At 38.5% G+C, this 20,235-nt stretch overlaps 1 protein-coding gene across 22 annotated transcripts in view; it reads left to right on the forward strand.

Moving 5' to 3' along the window:
- The window catches only part of DLGAP2 (DLG associated protein 2), a 464,923-nt gene that overhangs the window by 352,827 nt on the left and 91,861 nt on the right, over nucleotides 1-20,235 (forward strand). For 14 of the 22 annotated variants that reach the window (XM_057431701.1, XM_057431703.1, XM_057431704.1 and 11 more), the window contains one exon: nucleotides 10,424-10,489. The exons of the other annotated variants lie outside the window; for them this stretch is intronic. In XM_057431701.1, coding sequence (XP_057287684.1) covers nucleotides 10,424-10,489 — 66 coding nt within the window. The remainder of the gene's footprint in view (nucleotides 1-10,423; nucleotides 10,490-20,235) is intronic. 22 annotated transcript variants of the gene reach the window in all.

Consider the following 20,235-nt stretch of genomic DNA (forward strand, 5'->3'; position numbering starts at 1 on the left):
TTTGCTCTAAGCCATCAACTGAAGAATACAGGTGAAGAGCCCAGCCAATCCCCCCCTACCCACAACCACCACTTGTCCTTGGAAAGGTGGGCTTGGCAGTGATCAGTCCAGAGCTGCCCCCTCCTCTCCATTATTAATAGAAGGCAAGGGTACCCAGGCTTCAAGGTGCTTCAGTGAAAAGCCTGTGCTTGTGAAATGAAATGAAAAATTCCTTTCTTCTGGTGAGATCAATCCAGCAAATTTGAGGATTAGGATCCAAGCATGTGCACACCTTCTTGCAACATCCTAAATATTGATTCTGCCCACCCCAGATTGCACAGTTTATCACTTTACTTTCCAATTTCACTGGCCACAAACAGAATTGATTCTCCTGCACCTTCATTTCTGGTTTTGTCATAGGGAAAGTCCAAATTACGTAGCAGCTGCACAGGTTATAGTTGAATGGCACCACCACCAAGCAGAAAGGTGCACCTCAGCCCCAGTGTCATCGGTTTTAAAATGTATTGTGTCAGTGTGTCTGTGTATCTTAGGCAGTCACAGAAATAACTATGTACTACAAGGTTTCTAGAGCAATCAGAGAGAACCCGACGAGGGTTGCACTTACTGTTCAGATTGCTAAGTAAATGCAGTGAGAAAGCTGTCTGTGGTGAGGTAGCCAGCAGAAAACATTTTTAGAAGTTTCAGTTTTTCCAGGTTGAATGTGTGTTGCTTCACATCTCTTTTAACTTGTGAAAAAACTCAAAACTGTACAGAATTATTTTAAAATATAGAAGTTTCTTTCATTTTAGACTCTTAACAATTGTATTAAGTCTAAGTCGGGATTACTTAATTTGAAGTTGAAGTTTGCTATGGGAGGGGAAAAAAGTTTCTTTGCTGTTTCTAATTCCTTTCAGTCCTTCATTAAAGACATTGTGGTATTTATAACTCAGTATAGCATACAACTGGGAGTACACATGCTTGCACAAAGTCTTCGGGTGAGCTTTAACCTGTAAAATATTGCATCTCAACAGTATTATGGCTGAGGGTGGAAGCAGAAGAGGAAGAAAAGAAAGGAAAGAGTGGTGGGAGAGGGTTAAAAGGAAAAAAAGAAGAAAAAAATAAAGCAGATCTCTGAAGGAGATGGGGAAAAAAAGGGCTATAGGACAAGGGAACTGGTTAAAGATGAAAAAGATGAAAGGACGCAGATGACAGAACAAGGCTTGCACTGCAAGTGCACTGTGGCAGAAGGGAGGAAAGGAGGCTATGGCAACTAGTGACCAATCACCGGAAAATACATTAAGTCTAAGGAATGGATCTGAGCCACTGAGCATAATTTCAGTAGTATCCACAGGACAATGAAAACAAAGGACAAAGAAATGAGGTATCCTGATCCATCAGTCTTTGCCTGCTATACCTGCTCCAGACCTCTCTTTAAGAGGTAACCTTGTTGGGGTTATTGCTATTTTTGAGAGGGGAAAAATGGCTCATTTAAAAGGCGCTGGCGTTCCATATCTGCTTATATTGCCAAAAGGAAGCTACATATTATATTTTATGTAATCATATTTACAAAACTTAAAAAAAAATTTGGTGTCAGTCATGCCAACCCAGCATTTAAGTGTTAACAAAAGTCATCATCAAAATTGGCTTGTGTAGGAATGAATATATTTGAGCCTTCCTTCTGCACTTCTTTCAACCTTTCACATATAGAAAAACCCATATGCATCTCATCTCTGGTAATATGGAACTTCATCATCTAATGTCGAAAGACTTTATTGAAGATTTTCAAAGCTGCAGTTACTAATAGCTAATTTCAGTTTTCAGTGGAACTGCTGACTTTGCCCTCACAGCCCAGCAGGATCAGAGGTTTTTCATGCCATATGTCTCCTACCATGGTAGATCGGTGTAACAAATGCAGTTGTTCTCTAATGTTAAAAGATCTTATTTACTGAACATTTGAAAGACAGGGACAGTGCTCAGACCTTCTGCCTTACCATAAAATAAAGCTGTAAAAGCATCATGCCATGACCTGCTAGCAATAATGGTTGTAGATCTGATTGTGTTTTTCCAAACAGTAAAGGAAATACAGTGGGAGCATATGTAGTTGTAACCAGAAAATGGAAAAGTTACAAACCCCATGTTTGACATTAGAAATTTCAGTAACTGTTAGGGAGAGTCTTAAAGAAATGCATTTCCTCAAAGTGCATTTGAAATTAATTTGAATACTGAAAAGGTTAATTTCATCTAAGTTTATTTTTTCTAAATGTATGCTTCATTTTCCATGCATGTGAAGAAGATAAGATAGAAAAAAAGATCATTAAATATGTACACCCTTGCAGTAAGACAAAGTTTCTGTGTTTTATCTTCACAAACCAGGGAAGTCCAGAGACATTCTTTTGTGAGGTGTAAGCCAATTTTTCTGAGTATACTCCTTTTTCACTACTGGACTTTGTCCTACACTTTATCCTGGCATTCTTCCTCACCTTGGTCTCTTTCATATAATGTTTTCGTATAATTTCTTCAGGTGTTTTAATAGACTCAGTGAGCATTTTATTTCTCTGACATCACAGTTAAGCCTTTGCAGCTGCACAAAATTGTTCTAACTGTGTTCCTGACCTGCATTTTCATGTTGCCAAGGCCCATGGTAAACTTCTTGGACCTCCTCAGGTGTCTACTGTGGAGGCAGCTACAAGTCCTTCTAAGGGCTCTCACAGGAGGTGGAAGATGAATGCATATAAAAGGCAGTTGTTGCATTTTACCTAGGGTGAGAAAAAAGGATGGATTCCGAAGAGCTGTAGGAGGGAAGAGCTAAAGGTTTTTCTGGGGTATCCAGGAGTCTTGGGCTCACAGAATAAGGGTCATTATTCACAATAATTATCTAATATATCCTTTAATATTCCCACTTTTTAAAACTGAAGCGTTGGGATTACTCTCACAGTTACAGAAAAGCAATAAAAGGTAAATGGCTCATTCAGAAACTTGACAGAGTCATTCAGCTTTCAAAAATTGAGGAAGAAAGGGCTTTTTAGGAATTTCATAGGCTATTTGAAGCTCACGATCACACACAGCTGTGCCTGAGCACAGTGTGTTATCACTGGCTCACTCTTTTTGCTTGCAGTTAGGGTTGTTAATTTTGATAAGGGGAGGTAGAATTATTTAACTGAATTAGTAATTTCAATTCTAGAATGACTGAAGAGAGAATTTGCTTTAAAACTCCACTGCATTATCCAAAACCTTTTTGCATTTACTACTTGAAGAGGGGCAGGGAAAACTTGCAGATCTCTAGGGTAAATGGGATAAGGCAACTCAGAAAGGCTTGCAAGGAGCAAACCAGCCCTGGCTGGCTCAGAAAAGGCTGCTGTGGGAACCAAAACCTTTCCGGGTGATCACACAATATTGCTAAGGCAACCTATGTTTTGTGGATGATTTTCAGCTGCCAAAACTGGGATGTGTGAGTTGGTGCTGCCAAGATCAAGACGACCCCTGACAACTTCTGTGATCCCCTGCAATATATTTCATTTTATGCTTTTTCCAAGATAGGACCTGGGGGATGCAGCCAGCTTCTTTCCCTTGATTCAATAGGCTGTATGCCTGGCAACTCTATCTGATAGTTGAAGCGTGGTTTCACAGTCCTGCTATCTGGAACTATGATGTATAAAAGTAGGCCAGATGAAAGCAAGAGACTAGGAACTGCTCTGTCCTGCTTTTAAGGGGAGGTGGGGAGCGTGACTGTGGTTTTGGCAGTCTTGGTAGTAACCTGAGCTAAGTAAAATGCTGGGATTCTTCAATATTTATTAGCACAATATATAAGAGAAATGTGTTTGTGTTTGGAAAGCCAAACAAGTTGTCTCTCTTGGGCACAACTTAATATGAATAATGAGTTCTCTGAGTTATGAAATGGTCAAATGAAAATATTAAAAAAGCAGAGAACCGCATCATGCTGCTGGAAAAACCCATACTGTAAGGCTATTTGAATTTCTGGCTGCTGTGTCTGAAAATGGCATAGCAGAGTAACAAAAATGTACAGAGAGAAGAGAGAAGGATGATGAAAGATTTAGAGCAGCTTTGCCATAATAAAATACTAAACAGATTTATTCATCAGTTTGGAAAAGGCAGGACTGAGGCAGAGATATGTTATATGTCTACACATTTTAAATTATGTAAGCATAGTGAATAGGGATCAATGATCCATTATTTTTCACAAGCAAAGAACTAGGGATACCTAATTAAATTATCAGGCATCCTGATAAACAAACAAAAAGGAAATTCTTTTTCAAATAAAGCATAATTAAATTGTGAGGTGCACTGGCACAGGATGCAGTAGAGGCTATCAGCATAAATGGGCTCAGAGAAGATTAGATGAATCCGTAGAGGATAGATCCATTGATGGCTATTAAAAACTATGGTCTAGATTAAACTTCTATCTCAGGAAGTCCCTTAAGCACTGATTGCAGGAAGTTGGAAAGGTATTCTAGCAGTGTACATATTTGCCTTGTTTCCAACAGCATCCACTTTGAGACAGTGCTGCAGCCAGCATACCAGGATAAACGGATGTTTGCCAGATCCATCAGGAGCACGTTTATGTGTGTAAGAAAAAATAAGAACAAAAAAGGAGAGGGCATGATGAAAAAAAAACAAAAGCAACTTAATTGAACAGCAACTTCCTTTTACTGTTGATACTTTTCACACAGGCCCCTTACAAAGGCAGCCTCAGTAACCTTAAATCTCCTACTATCATCTGTAATTTCTGCTTCAACTAGAATTTTCCCAGTCATGCTGTGCTTCCGTGTATTTATTGCTTCCCAGAATGCTATCAAAACAACTCACAAGAATGTTCTATTGACAATATTGCCACCTGGTCTGCATCTGTAGTAGTAAATTAAACAGTGCCAGGACAAAGGCCCAACAAATAAGAATTTGGTTATTTATAATGTTGGTTAGAGAGGTCCCTGTCCCAGTTTTAAGTTTGGGCAACTAATTTTCACTGTCCAAAATAATTTGCAGGCTAGACTAGGGATTTAGCACAAGCAAAGCACCATTCCCAGTCACAATTTGAAGTTAATGTAGTAATGGAGGCAGCCTGTTCTTGGATATATGGCTAGACCTTGCCCGTTGGCCTCATGGCCAGAGAAGAGACCTTTGCCATGCCTAATTTACTACAGAGATGATGTATTATTTATTGCATGTAACCTCTTGGAGATCAAGGACTAGGTTTCCACAGATAACTTTGGCCACTTGGGGAAGGTCCAAACCAAGGCAATTAGCTGTCCTTCAGGAGAGGTAAGGGGCCACAGTGGCACCCAGGCATGCAAACATTTGGTCATTTCCCTTAGGTCAGGATCGGCCGAATGACAACTCTCAGTGATACATAATGATGTAGCAGACTGGGGATGTCTTTGGCGAGCGTCAAAGGTCACCTGCTTTAACTGGATAGCAGGCTAGTGGATTTTGAGATGCAGGAGATATCTCTTCTAGATCGTTGAGTATCTCTGGTCTGGAGGAAGCGATTCGGTTTTCTCAGATGACGTAGTGATCTGGTGAGAGTCCTGTATTCGTACTCTGGACACATTTTATACTCTGTAATCAAGTGATCAAATGAAGTCACAACTGCTGTCTAATCCAGACATTTTAGGGCCTATGTTTTCTTTCATCTGTCGTCAGAGTTAATATGCCAGGTGCTATACAAGAGAGAGTGAAAAGAACAACAGCTACCATAGGGAGCTTATAGGCTGAAAGAAAAGCACACACAGTGAAAAAAAATCAGTGGGAAGTCTAGAGAAGGCCATATAATAAATAAATTAAAATCCAATGAACTGAGAAGTTCAATATCAGTTGCAGTTCAGTCTTACTCTTGTATTGTGATGGAGAAGGTAGTTAATTGATTGTAAGTCTTGCTGATGTGAGTCTTTTAAAGTATGTGAGCAAAAACTCCACTGAGACTGGGGCCCATTTTGTGGATGGCTAGGTTATGGGAGAAGTATGGTTAGGAGATGGAAACAGCATGTCTGGTTATTAAGAGCAGAATGATAGAATGATTGAATAAAAAGTGAGCGCCAACACAGAAACATATCTTGGTGCAAGACTTTGAAGGTGAAGAAAGAGAATTTAAAACTGGTATCTCAGTCTCAGAGAGTAGATTGAGTGGTAAAGAGTGAGATGATAAAATTTGAAAGATGGGTAAAGTCATCATTAAACTGAGGAAAAACAGCAATATCAGATGGCTTCTGTGCAGTGACTGTCAAAATGTTCCCTGAGACCATAGGCAGACAGGAACAGGATAGAGGAGACTGTGTGTCCGTTAGCTAGTATAGAAACTTCACTTCTCTGACCCAGAACACAAAGTAACATCCTACTGACCTGCAATCCAGTACCAAGTGCAGCTGAGGCACGATTCAGAATTGACCCTCAAGAGATTGGCTGCACCTCCTTTAAGCAAGTGTCACACAGCTGTAATATTGTGGCCTTCAGCAGTTTCATTATGTTGGACTGTAACCTCTTCTCTAGAGATGGAAACCTGAGTAGGAGAAGCTCAGGCTCCCTCTGTGCTTGTAACTCATCAGGAACACATCACACACCTGAGCAATGGCAGCAGTCATCCCTACCACAGCTCAGGCCCTTGGCCAGATGAGGTCCAAGCCAACCAGAGCTTCCCTAGGAAATGTCTCCTTAGCAGGGTAAGAAACAGCAGAAGCTGGGGCCCACTCCTGACACATCCAGCTGTTGTGAGGACAAAAGCTGTGCCCTGCCAGCTCGATCTTGGGCACTGGCCCATATCATTTCCCACTGTACTTGTCATAGCCTCAGGACTGAATGAGCCGTCTGGATCTCTTAATCTAGTTCCAGCTAAGCAATGTCTACTGACATTTCCAAGCTTAATTCTGGAGAACTTCAGCTGTGAAAGGTTCCTATCACAGTCTTGAGTGTCTCTTGTGCAGTGTTGCATGTTGCACTGGAATACATGACAGATCCATTTTTGAAAAAAGAAAATGAGATATTGCATGTAAATGAAAGTTTGTGCTCTCCTATTTATGCAGATCACAGCATCATTTTACTATACATTCAGCTTTCACAGAAGCAGACATCTTTGCACTTCTAAGCCTGTTATATTTTGTCACTATTTTGAGTCCTACTGAGCGTGAAGATTTCTCCCACTATTGTTTAGTTTCAGTTTCCAAGGCAGGTTTTTACTTTCTTTTTAGACCAGTCTATGATGTAGTAGTTTGTATGTTGAGAAAGGATTTTAACTAGTAATTGTGTCCTTTGCCTGTGGTCTGTGTGTTCTGTACATTAAAACCTTAAATTTTAAATCATCCTATTTTCATAATCTCATTTTTGTCTGCAGTTCATTGCCCATTGAAACATTCCATGCTAAGACTACCATTTTCCTCTATGCCTGCTGTTGTAGAACATTCTATCAGTAGGCAAAGAGCAAGCTAAAATACTATAGCTCTAGGAGACAGAGGAGGTGAATGACATAAAATTAATGCACACATTTTGTGGCACTTGAATTTCAGCATGCATGAGAATTCTGTGATAATCTGACTGACTTCATTACCATGAGATATGAAAGTTCCTCTTGTATTCATGAATGAGACATATGCTTTTCATTTTTATGGCCAATAATAAAAACAGTAATTTCTGGGAAAATGGTAAACTGAATAAACAGACCATGTATGTCTGCCGCAGAATTTGAAGTACAGTTTGACCTCACACAAAGATATCTTTGTAATACTGAAGAGCCACTGAGACTTCAGATTAATTTATGCTTCATAAGTGCAGAATACAAAAATTGAATCTCTTCAAGGGCTGAAGGACCTGACAGTAGCCTTCTGAAAAGACAGTCTAAACAATGAATTAGTGATGTGAATAGATGAAGTCATAAAATATAAAGAAATAAGAAGTACTTATGCGTAGGAAGTAAGCTAATCACTAAGAAAGAACTACTCATCCTTCATGCAGATTCACAAACCTAAGGGAATCACAAAGGAATTCTAAGTTCCTTTGAAAGATTTGCAATTGACTCTATTCAAAATAGAATATAGCTTTTGCAGGATGGAAATTCTAACTTTTTTGTGCTCTCTATAGGCTCTTCTAGACAACAGGCTCACTGACACTAACAAATGTATTCATGTATTCATTTATTTCTACCAGAAAGAAATGAATTCTAATCTTAATTCTATGGATAACAGAGGCAGAAAAAGATTTACAGAACTGTCCAAATTTGCACAGGAATTCTTACAATAAAGTCAAAATCTGACTTAGGGACCCCATTGCATGACCTTTCACTTTCATTTTGAAAAGGAAATTTTTTTTATTTTTTTTCAAACGCACCAAATCCATAAATGTTTAGTCTAAAAATAGTCTAGTTTTAGCCAAAGCTTGTGAGAATAATGCCAACTTCTTGCCAGGGAGAAATAATGTTCCACATTTTATTTTCTTTGGATCATTCTATTAGGGTTTCTGAATTTATATACATGATATAACCTTGGAATAAACTAATACCTTCCTTTTCAGAAATGCAAAACTACTGTTCCAGTGTAAAGATTCTTTATGATGAAGTTAACAGTAAGATCTTCTACCTACTTACATTAATGTGAAGGAATCTTACAAATATTTTTGTTATAACTCTCATTTGATTCCATACTCCTGAACACCAAATTAGAGGACAGGCATATGAGTTACACAATATAGGCAAATCATGTGAGAAAAATCTCCATGGAAACTGCCTTATTTGTACTTTTATTTAATTAGAGTTGTCCATTGCTTCTCCAAATGAAATTTATTTAAATTCATGCACCAATCATTTTTAAAATTGTGTCTGACTTTTTATCCGTCGCTTAATGAGATCTTATGTAGGCTGTATTTTAGCAGAGAGTTTATTTAACAATTGAGTTTATAAACAAGATGTTTATTTGACAGCTCAACTTATTCAACATTCTTAATATTCTCGGGACTTATTTTTTATGCAGTATCTACCCATTGTTATCACTTGTATATTCTTAACATCATGAATTTTCAAGCCCAGGATCAATTATTTGAAAATATCTACATGAGTATATTCACTCATTTTTTCTTACTGTGAGATAATTGGGAAAAAATCATATGAATGTGCTATCAAATAAAAAGGGCAACCAAGACAAGGAAATACACAAAATGCATATATTTGTTAAATGGAGCATTGAAACAGGCAAAACAGCATGTCTGTTGTGAACTGAATCACAAAAAACAGCTTGCCTGATACAGGGATTGAGGTGCTCTTAAGGAAAGTCTGAGTTGGTTCAAACTGCGTGGGGATATGAGGAATATGAACTGATGTGAGCTCTTTAGGAGTCATCAGTCTTCTGTTGTGCACTACAGAAACATGGTCTGCAGTACCTGATGTTGTCTTTCTCTGAAGAATTGCTGGTTGAACATACAGTGAGAGGCTACGGAGTATTCTGCTCTTTCACTGTTCTTTTGAGGTGTCTATGCTTGCAGCACACATAGATGGCAAGAAAGGACACAGTGGAAAGCTGTATATACTCAGCTTCCACTTTTTCCACCAAAAAATATTGATAATAAGGCAAAAATGTTTTTTAAAATATTTAAAGATAGTTATAATGTACTTACATGAAATAGTTTACTGTGATATTTTGTATCCTATCTAATCTGTGTATTCTCAACCCAATCTTGTACCTTAAGGCAGTGTTACTGACCCAGTTTTCTATATACAGCTCCATGTTAGAAATATCTGAGCTAGGTGCCAGGTCCAAATTAATTAGTGTGCCAGCACAAGAGCGCAATGCAGAGGTGACAAGTTGCAGTTCTGAAAGCAGTATAGGCACAGTAGCAAATAGCTGCACTCAAGCAATGTAGATTTCTGAGCAACTCGCTGCAGTCATACAACATAGACATATTATCTGAGCTTGAATATTTGTCCAGAATTGCAGAAGTTGTCTTTGGCACAAAAATAAATTTTGTTGATAGGAGAAAGTCACCAGGAAAGCATTATCAGAGTTCACAATTACAGAATTAAGAGTGGCCTGAGAATCACAAGTGGCATTATTTTCATTGGAGGTGGAAAGAGCTATAGGTACAACTAGAAGACTGACAATAATGATTCTTCCTGTAATAAATACATTAATGCTAAATGGCAGTAGAATTCAATGTGACTAAGGTAAGCTGAAAAGAACAATCTAAGAGATGTTATAAAACAGGCATTTATGAATATTATAACACTAGTGATTCGAAAACATCTGGCAAAATAAAAAAAAAAAAAAATAGAAGAGTGCTAGAAAACTGGCAAAGAGGAATAGATACTGCAGGTAGCACCTCAACACCTTCACGGCATCAAAACCAAACGGTAATAGGTATCATTAACTGGATTTAAAAAATACTGGAGAGTTTATAACTGGATATACAAAAATATCAGAGTTATTTAATAGCTACTTTGTTTCTGTCTTTTCAGAAGAAGAGGGTGGCGATCTGCTCAAGTCGAGCTTCAGTTTTCCAGGGACGCCAGAGGAGGAGCTAGGTACAGACACCATCTCTCAGATAACTTTACTGCTTGTCCATCCAGAGGAGGGGTGTGGAGGCAGGAGGCTGCTCTGTTGTACAGCTTTTCTCCAGCCACAAAGCCCACAGCATTAATGAGAGGCAGTGTTAATGAGAGTGGCCAAAAACTCTCAGTTCAACCCATCTGGGAATTTCTTACCTGCTATGTAAGGGTAGAGAATCAAAAGCAGAAAAGCATCAAATTTGGGTAACATCCAGGTGACCAGTAATTCAAAAGAAGGCGTTCAAGGAAATTATCAACTTCCCTTCTTCTGTCTTGTTCTTCCTGCCTTACCCCTTAAAGAACATAATAATTGCAGAGAGAGTTTTTAATGTTACCTTTTACTTTTAAAAAATAACAGAAGTAAGAAGAAGGCAGAAACTCATAGAGCCCGTGAATGAAATCTTTATAACTCTGTCTCACAAAGCTAGCAGAAAAAAGACCCACTGGCTTTAGTGTAGCTAGGTTTATACCTTTTAGATTGTGCAAAATGGAGTTTCTGGTTTATGTGAAATCATCATCCATTGCATATATTGATTTATATGCAACTATTTCATGTGGTTATTTTTGCATGAGAAATATTGAAAGTAGTTTTCCATGTGTTTGCTAGTTAAATCTCCCTTTACTCAACACGAACATACTTATATTTCAAAAGTTCGTGTAACAGTAATTTTTCTCCTTTCATACATATGCTTCTGTTAATACATCTCAACAGTTTATTTTGTGTTATTATGATATTTTTATATTTGACAAGCACATTATAAAATCTTGCCCTGACCTTATTGGTGTGTATTGATAGGAAGATTAATCATAGTTGATATTTTAAGAAAAAAAAAGCCAACAAGTAGACTAAATTCAGGCAGGAAGTGTCAGGTCTACATAATCTCCTAGAACAGGATATTCTAAAACAAGTAGTGTTGTCACTCAGTTACACTCAAATCAGGGAGTTCCATGAATATTCAGTGCAAAAACACCTGTATCAGATACTGTTTCTTCACTTAATATTCAAAAACAAGTGAAAAAAGGCTAAGGAATAAGATCCAGAGATCGGACAGAAGGATGTGTTAAGGAAGAGACTGAAGAACCTTCAGGCAGTTTCTGCCTTAATTAAAATAGTGTAAGAAGGAAGATAAGGTTTAAACATGAAGCTCCCTAAAAATCTCACAAATGAATCCTATGGCAGGGTCATGGAATAAGATCAAATTAAGCTGAAATGAAAAATTAATTAAACTGAAAGAGGGTAGATTTTGATTAGATATTAGAAAAAAAATCTTTACTATGAAGGTGTTAAGGCGCTGGCATAGGCTGCCCAGAGAAGCAGTGGGTGCCCCATCCCTGGAAGTGTTCAAGGCCAGGCGGCGTGGGGCTTTGAGCAACCTGGTCTAGTGGAAGGTGTCCCTGTCTATGGCAGGGGATTGGAACTGGATGAGCTTTAAGGTCCCTTCTAACCCAAACCATTACATGATTCTGTGATTGTACAAATGAGGACATCTCTCGGCCTTCTTGGATATTTGGGGGTTTTTGCCCTTCTTCCGCTTTTGGCAGCACACAGGAAGGAATTCAGGTGTCCCAGGATAGAATTATTCTCATCTAACTGTTGGAAAATAATTCAGATGTAGATGTCTAAACTATATGTATCTGGTCTTCCTTTAGAGTCGATGAGTGATAGATTTTTCTAGGACATAGCAGATTTGTCCTACTTTAGAAGCCTAATGTAGGGTGAGATGAATCATGCCCTAGAAGTATGTCAAAATTCTCCTTCCCATTTGGTTGAGAAAGAACTGCAGAATTTTGGAAGGCAGAGTAAATGATGTATAAGTCAATAGTATTAAATGTCAGGTGCCTACAGGAGTAAGTACTCTCGTATGAAACAGGCAATCAAAGATACGTGCTAAACTGATCAATCATCCAGCATCCTGATTAGGAAGATGACTGGGGATAAGACAACAGGAATGAGGAACAAGAAAGTAAAAAACAAGAATAAAATTGCAACCAGACTACCAAGAAACTAAACTGCTTTCAAAAACTTCAGCTATTTATGGCCAGAGAACTGGGAAAAAAAAAAAATCCAAAAGCAAGGAAAGATCTGTCCTTGCTCCTGAATTTTTGGTCCCTATTGGAGTCCTCTGAAACTAAATAACAAATATTGCTGGGGGAGAAGTACGTGGCTTTGTAGAGTACATATGAATGGGGAGAAGTACATGGATTTATTATCCTCAGAAGGAAATCCTGTCCTCCTGACTCAGCTGCCAAACTGTAGATGGCCAAAATAGGTGGCCTGGATGCCATCAGTAATGTAAAAAAAAAAAATGATGTCCCATTTTCTTTTAGAGAGAATCACTCTAAAACAAGGAGGAGCATACTATGGAAGATGAAAATTGGGAAAATTTTGTAAAAGTTTTGGGATAATCATTTAATTTCAGTGTAGGCAAGCTCTGCAGTTACAACTGTGCTAGTGATGAACACCTCTACAAACAGCTGGGACACATCTGTCTGTGCTCCAGTGTTGTGCTCTGTTACTTGAAGATTTGAGTTCAAATCCATGAACTGAATATAACATTAGTGAAAAAGGTACGAGCTATTACACTTTTCTCTGTCTCCATTTCTTCTTGCTATTGCACATGTATAAAGTTAAATATTCAATGGAGAGAAATCTGAATCTGTGTTGATACTCTAATCACTGGGCTATTGGGCACACTCTATATATATACCTCAATGACTGTGTAATTACTTTGTATTAACAGCCTCAGGCTGAAGGACTGCTTAGAGACATTCATTCCTGAAAAAAAGCAAAACACACAGAAAGGGCTTTCCTTGAGAAAAAGTAATTGCCCCAAGCAAAGGCAGAGAAGAGATGATATTCTTTAAGGTAGCTCTCACTGCAGGGCCATTCATTATTCTAGACTCTCGCTGTCCCAGGGAGCTTCAAGTTACTATCTCTTTGGTACTGAGAAATCTCTGCCTCCAGGCCCTTTTTTGTAGAATGGGTTTAATATTTCCTAGTGAGCTTTCAGGGCTTTAGTGGGGATTAATTAATATTTGCACAGCATCTCACCAGAGTGAAAATGCTGAATAGTCACTAAATAATGTTATTAACAGAATGATCCACTGCCTTAATTGGGAAAGGGTATCAAGGGGTAGGACTGATCTCAACTCTTTTACATTATTGATTCTATAAAAGACTATTCATTAGTTAGAACAGGCAGAAATACAATGGATTTCTTCAAAAGAAAGCTTACCCAGACATTCATAGTCTGCTCTTAAGAATATATTTCATAGCTTTTCCGTTACCATTTATTTGTTAACAGAGTTCAGGGTGAGAAGTATTGTCATGGTTACAAGATTCACACTCACACCAAAAATTCCCATTCTTTCATTAGGAATATCTCAGATAAGCAACCTGATAAAGGTAGGAGGGCATGGTGATAGGAGCAGGAAGTCTGACATGCATGACTCGAGCAGCTCACCCTAAGTCTCATGGAAACTGGAGTTCTTAGAATTCCAAGCTTTCTTTCAGCTGGTGTTATAAAAATTAATAATGACTGTGTATTAGAAAGAAAATGTTATGAAACTACTCTTTTTTATGCAAGCTGGAAACTTCTGTCTAATTTACTTTAGGTATATATAGGGTAAATCAGCAATTTGCTTTGGGTGTCAAAAACAAATAGTGCAATCTTAACAAGAAATATATGGGAAAAGTGCCATGTTCAAATAGCATTCAGATAGTAAAACAAACTTGTGAACAGGGAAGATGGGGTGAACTTTTCTTTAAATATAGATTTTAATAGGTAGTACATGCACAAAGTAAAAAGGGAAAAATAAATTATTGAAAATTATTTAAACTTCTTTTTATAGGTAAGAAAACATTTATTTTACACATGTTTAATACTTGGCAGCTTCTAATGTTATGCAAAGAGAATTCACACTAAAGGTTTTTTGTTTCAGTAAATTACTGCTTTCTTTTCAGGAAACAATATTGAGCTGGTGTTACAAAAAAGGTTAAAATCTATAAAACAGGTTGCAGTTACTAATAATGCTTTTAATGTGCCCCAGTTGCAAAGTAAACTGTAAGGGTGTTTAAGGGCGGGTTACAAAATGTATTTTTATTTCACAGTTGATGCAGTTGATGCTTTTGATTAATTGGTACAGTTCAAGTGTCAGTCAGTAACTTATGGTTATTCAATCACTGCTGATTGCATGATCAAGCCTTTATGACCTTATGTGTTTCTTCCAAGGAAGAAAGGATAGAGGCATTCTTGAAATAAGAAATAAATAAAGGCCTGACTTTCCCAACTGTCTGTCATCCAGCCCTCCTCAGTGCAGTCAGTGTCTGAACACTTTGCATTTTTCATGGGATTTAACTTCATATAACAGGCACAACAGGAAATTTTCCCAAGGGCAGACAAGGGGTTGGCAGTGGGTGCTTGGTTCCCCCCTGTGCCAGATCCGCCCAGAGCATCCAGGGATGGTTAAACAGCTGTAGACTTTGACTGAAGCTGGTGGGACTTCAGGCAGACACAGGGCTTGATCACAGAATAAACTGCTGCAGTGACACTTATCCCTTTAATTAGCAGGCACAGTAACAAATACTTTATTTGAAATTCTTAGATGGGCATTATCCCACAGTCTGTTTCCCTGCTTTCTGACCCAAACTCTTGGTGATACAGAGTTTCTTTTATTCTTGTACTATGGGGAATTGAGGTAGGGAGTCTACAAGAGAGATCCACAAAGCTTTAAGCCAGTGAGGCAAGATCAGGGCTCTCCGTGGCCACTGTCATCACTTCCCATGGCCTTATCCTGGACCATACAAAAAAAAAAAAAAAAGAAATCATGGCTAGACAAGAAATCTTGACTGCAGATTTCCCAAATTAATCCTCTAACCAGAGGGTTATTTAGACAAGAAATCTTGACTGCAGATTTCCCAAATTAATCCTCTAACCAGAGGGTTATTTTTCTTCCATATAAGAATATGTAGACAGGTGGTTTGGTATGGAGATATAAGTCTTTTAAACTTAAAGGAGTTTTTAAATATGTGATGCCCCAAAATGTCACTGTTGCTTATTGTGACTAGACAGACAGGTAGATGAATAAATAGTCCTTTTCTGTTAATTCCGTCATACCCCTAAATAATTCCACTCCACATCCTTCCTTTTCCTGTACCCAGAAACTAGTAGAAGTAGTGTAGAAGTTTACTGATATGATGATTAAGACCACAGAAAATGTTAATGAAATAATGGAGAATGTTTTTTGGAAAATAAATTTTGAAATTTAAATTCCTTTTAGTTATGCTTGAGAGCGTATTCTGTGAATTACTCTCAGTCATAGAACAAAAGAATATCCTATGGCCTAAGCATCCCATAAAATCATGCTACCTATCCTGCATTTTAATTATAGGTTGTTGGTAACAAATGCTTACCAACAATCTGCAGACCAGAAGCTATTTCTAATAATTAAAAACCTCTTTATGTCAGGTAACTCTGCAAAAATCCCATTAGGCCCAAGGTCAGTTCACAAATAGGAGAATATATTTGTAAGGATGAAAGATTAAACAAATAGTTTATTTGTAATGAATTATTCATCCGTTTCTACTGCAGAATACAAAGAGGGTTAAGAACTTGTTACTTTGCCAAGGAAGAAATGGTTTTGTTCTAAATGATATGTGCATTATGACAGGGCTAAGGAGGCAAGTTCTGTTGCAAAGGAAATTTGTTTTTTCCAAACTGGGAAGCTTCATCCCATTGTTATATCACATCTGGACTACTAATTCCAGTGTCTGCACTGCAACCAATGAAAGACCTTTAATGAAAGGTGAAAAACAGCTTCGGTTAAGTTTCACATATGGGATGTAGGATGTTAGCAAAGGAGGGACATTTTTCTCTCTCTCTAATGCCCTAGTGACCTCTGTAACACTGGGTGCATGTTTTGCCCACAGTATTTACTTTCCCATAGAGTGTGCAGCAGTTGCAGTGAAGATGAGAGACTGACTCATCTGACTGCTTTGCTGTGCCTGCCTTCTTCATCAACTGTCTTCAGTGTATGGTCTCCTTTCAAAAGGATAAAATGTGCAGCCTTTTAAATGTATTCCCATGACGGGTGTTTTAAATGGTGTGGTCTGCATTTACCAAGAAAAAAAGTTGCCATGCTCTACCTCCTTATTCCGTATAGGCTGCTTAGGCTCTATGCAGAGCAGTACAATTTGTATTGGCACAATGAGGGTAGTTGGCAGTACTTCCAGCATGGAGGTACATGAACATGGCTGTCTCCCACAGTGCTGGCCACGCAGGTCACTGATTCAGTTTGTCTTACTAAGGGAATTTGCACTAGTGTAACTAGTGCAGCAGGGTAAATACCAAGAAATAATGCAAATACAGCCCAGGTGAGTTCAGGTGAGTTCAGATGTCAGCTTTCACCATGAATTTCTTATGCAATTCTGTTGTTTTTTTCCATCTTTTTATAAAGTCATTTCTGTTTATAAAGAATCAGACAGCAGCACATCCTGTCTCAAAGAAGCCAAAGATAGGGTACTTACACCAACCACCACCTTGTCCCAGGAGCAGGGCTTGCAGTTTAAAGTCACTGCCACATGGAAAGACTGGGTGCTATTAGTTGTGGGAAAAGGCAATTAATATTTGCAATGTTTCTCACAGACCCAAAACAGAGCTCAGCCAGGCAGAAAAGAGACAGCAACCAGTCTGAGGGTTATGAAAAGAGGGAGATTTTCTGCCTGTTACTATGACAACAGGTTTAAAAGGAAACTTGTCATCAGGCTACTATTTCTTCCTGCACCCCATAGGAAAACCAGGATGAGACCTCCTCCATCTCAGTGGGTTAAGCCGAGCAGAAAAGTTCACAATACAATGACAAAACAGCAAGAGGCAGCACCAAGGGAGTACAGCTGAGCAGATAATGATGAACTCCAAAAAGTAAAAGAAGTAATTGTTTTGGGTCAGACCAAGGCTGAAACCCTAAATTTTTTGGTGAATGAAAAGTTAACAAAAAACTGATGCTGAAGCAAACAGAAAATCAAATGATTTTCTTCAGTTCTGACAATTTAAAAGCTGTATTGAATTTTTTTTTTTTTAAGGGGATTTTGAAATAGGTGTTTTAGATTGACAATAGTGGCAATAATCAATGCTTTTGAGAATTAATGCTTTGAGTATTTCTTTCCCAGAAGAGCACTCTGTAAAATAAGCAAAATCTTTAAAATATATTGAGGCTTTAAAGAAATAATAAAAAGCAATTTAGAAGAAATGTATGATAGTTACTTTTGCTTGGATATAAAAACATTAGTTCTTGCAGTCCTCTCAGAATTACAGAGGATGGTGAACTTCCTCTGTGATGTAGCATCATAAATAAAAGAGAAATTCAGAGGAATTGCAGAAACACTAAGCAAAAAAAACCCCAAAATCATTCAAGGAAGTTCATAAATATCATCATAATTCCGTTTGTTTGATTTTCAATTAAGAATTAATGATTAGAAAAGAAACCCCAGAGATTTGGTAGTCCCATTTATGTGAATGTTTGGTCCATGTGGTTTGGATCCTTGGGGTTAAATCTTGGCCATTGCACTATCAATGGCAGTATTTCAGCAGAACTGATTTCATCCTTTCATGCCATCAACTGGGGAGCCTTCCAGTCTTCTAATACATTTATTCCGGTTGTGCATGAATAGTGCTTTCTGTAAAATACAGCCCTGACTAGAGGTGATCCTCCTCAAATGACACCAGGATTCATTGGTAAACTGACCAAGAACTTTTCTTAGCAAATGTTTAGAACTAACCCAAACCCCAGTGAAGTTAATGGGAGATCTGTCATTGTCACCAATGTGACAAGGATTTCCCTTTTATTTCAAGTTGTGTAGATTCCTTAGGAATAGGTAGTACATTCCTTTAGGATGTACTACCTATTAATTTGGCTTTCTTTAATTACTGAGAAAATTGTTTGTTTTAATGACATCAACAGAAACTGATTGTCTCCCATATTTGATCTAGTAACTGCAAGGAGCAAAATTTTCTCCTTCAGAAAAAGAAGTCCATAAAGCCAGGCACAGTAAAGAACAAAAGAAGTTTAATGGTGCTGAGCTAGCTTTTCTTCTCTGTGTTTGGAAGCATTATAACCAATTTTCTTATAAGCAATTTTTTAATGATATTCACATAGTGAAGCCCTGGTTGACTCCATATAGCTGTATTTCTGCAGAAGAAAGCTTTTGTGCTGGTCAGTTTAGGTCAGTCTAATCCTGATACTTTATATTTTTTCAAAAACTTTGCATATCATACTGTCGTGGTTTAAACCCAGTCAGGTAATTCGTTCGCTCACTTCCCCCCCTTTCTTGCCCTCCCCCTGCTCTCGGAGGGACGGAGAGGAGAATCAAAAGAATGCAACTCCCACGGGTTGAGATAAGAACAGTTTAGTAACTAAGGTATAACACAAATCACTACTGCTACCACCAATGATAATAATGATAAAGGAAATAACAAGGGAACAGAATACAACACCTCACCACCCGCTGACCGATAACTCGCCCCCCAAGCCTGACCAAGCTCCGACCGATACCTCCTCCAACCCTGCAGTTTCCCAGCCCTTCTGGCTAACTCCCAGTTACATCCTGGGCATGACGTGCTGTGGTATGGAATAGCTCTTTGGTCAGTTTGGGTCAGGTGTCCTGTCTCTGCTTCCTCCCGGCTTCCCCTCCTCCCTGGCAGAGCATGAGGCTCACAAAGTCCTTGGCCAAACCAAAACATCTCTATCAGCTCTGTTCCTGAGCCGAAAGTCAAAACACTGCACTGCACCAGCTACCAAGGAGGAGAAACATGACTGCTACTGCTGAACCCAGGACACATACATACTCTGTGAAAAAATTTTAGTCATAAATCATTTAATGGACTTACCTCTGTCACAGCACTGTTGACAAGGTGTACAGTAGCAATGTACTTCAAACTTGAAAGCAATGTGAAGGTCTGTGTGCCATATACCAATCAATACTAGGACAGCATACACTTCAAGCCAATGGAAATTAATTTTTCACGATCCTGAGGACTCCCTGCATCCCTCCATTTAATCCCTGGAGCTTCTTGCAAATCCCATATTACCTCTCATAGATTTCTGTCCTGTCCTTAGTTACAACAGGGGCACAAAATTGTGCCTCTCATGCTCCCCATACAGCCCAAGTGCTTTTCTTCCACCTGTAAGAAGTTTCCACATTTCCCCTTTATCACATAGGGCATGCTCTGTTTTCCATGCCAGGCAGTCAGTGCTGTAACCCTGCTTGAACATGTCACTGATCACAGCTTTCCACAGTGATCACAGTTCTGTATGCTTTTCTTCCAGTATATTTGTACTATATGTCCTATGAAATTCAGTGCTCCCATCTCCTACCATATCACCTCAAAGATCCTGTTGTCATTCATCAGCAGTTATTCTGCACTCATTTGACTATTTTCCCTTTTAGCTGATCATTCTTATTTACCTTAGAAATAAATCCCTTGGGATGTTGGATTGCCAGTCTACTAATATGTATTTGAAAGACGGATGGAAAAAAAGTCAGAATTGGTGTGCTGAACAATATGATTAAGTGCCATCAAATATTTGCAGACATTTGCATCAGTGCTCTGAACTCTGGCTGTGTGGAGTGAATGGCAGCACTCCACATGCTACTTACTTCTCCCTTTGGGTTTTCTGGCTTTGCTCAGAATTGGTATGTTCTGGTCACTGATGCTGTTTTAGGA

This window comes from Pezoporus wallicus, unplaced genomic scaffold (assembly GCF_028554395.1).
Source record: "Pezoporus wallicus isolate ANWC-B61680 ecotype Strahan unplaced genomic scaffold, APGP_CSIRO_Pwel_v1 contig_161, whole genome shotgun sequence".
In the NCBI taxonomy this organism is placed as follows: Eukaryota; Metazoa; Chordata; class Aves; order Psittaciformes; family Psittacidae; genus Pezoporus; species Pezoporus wallicus.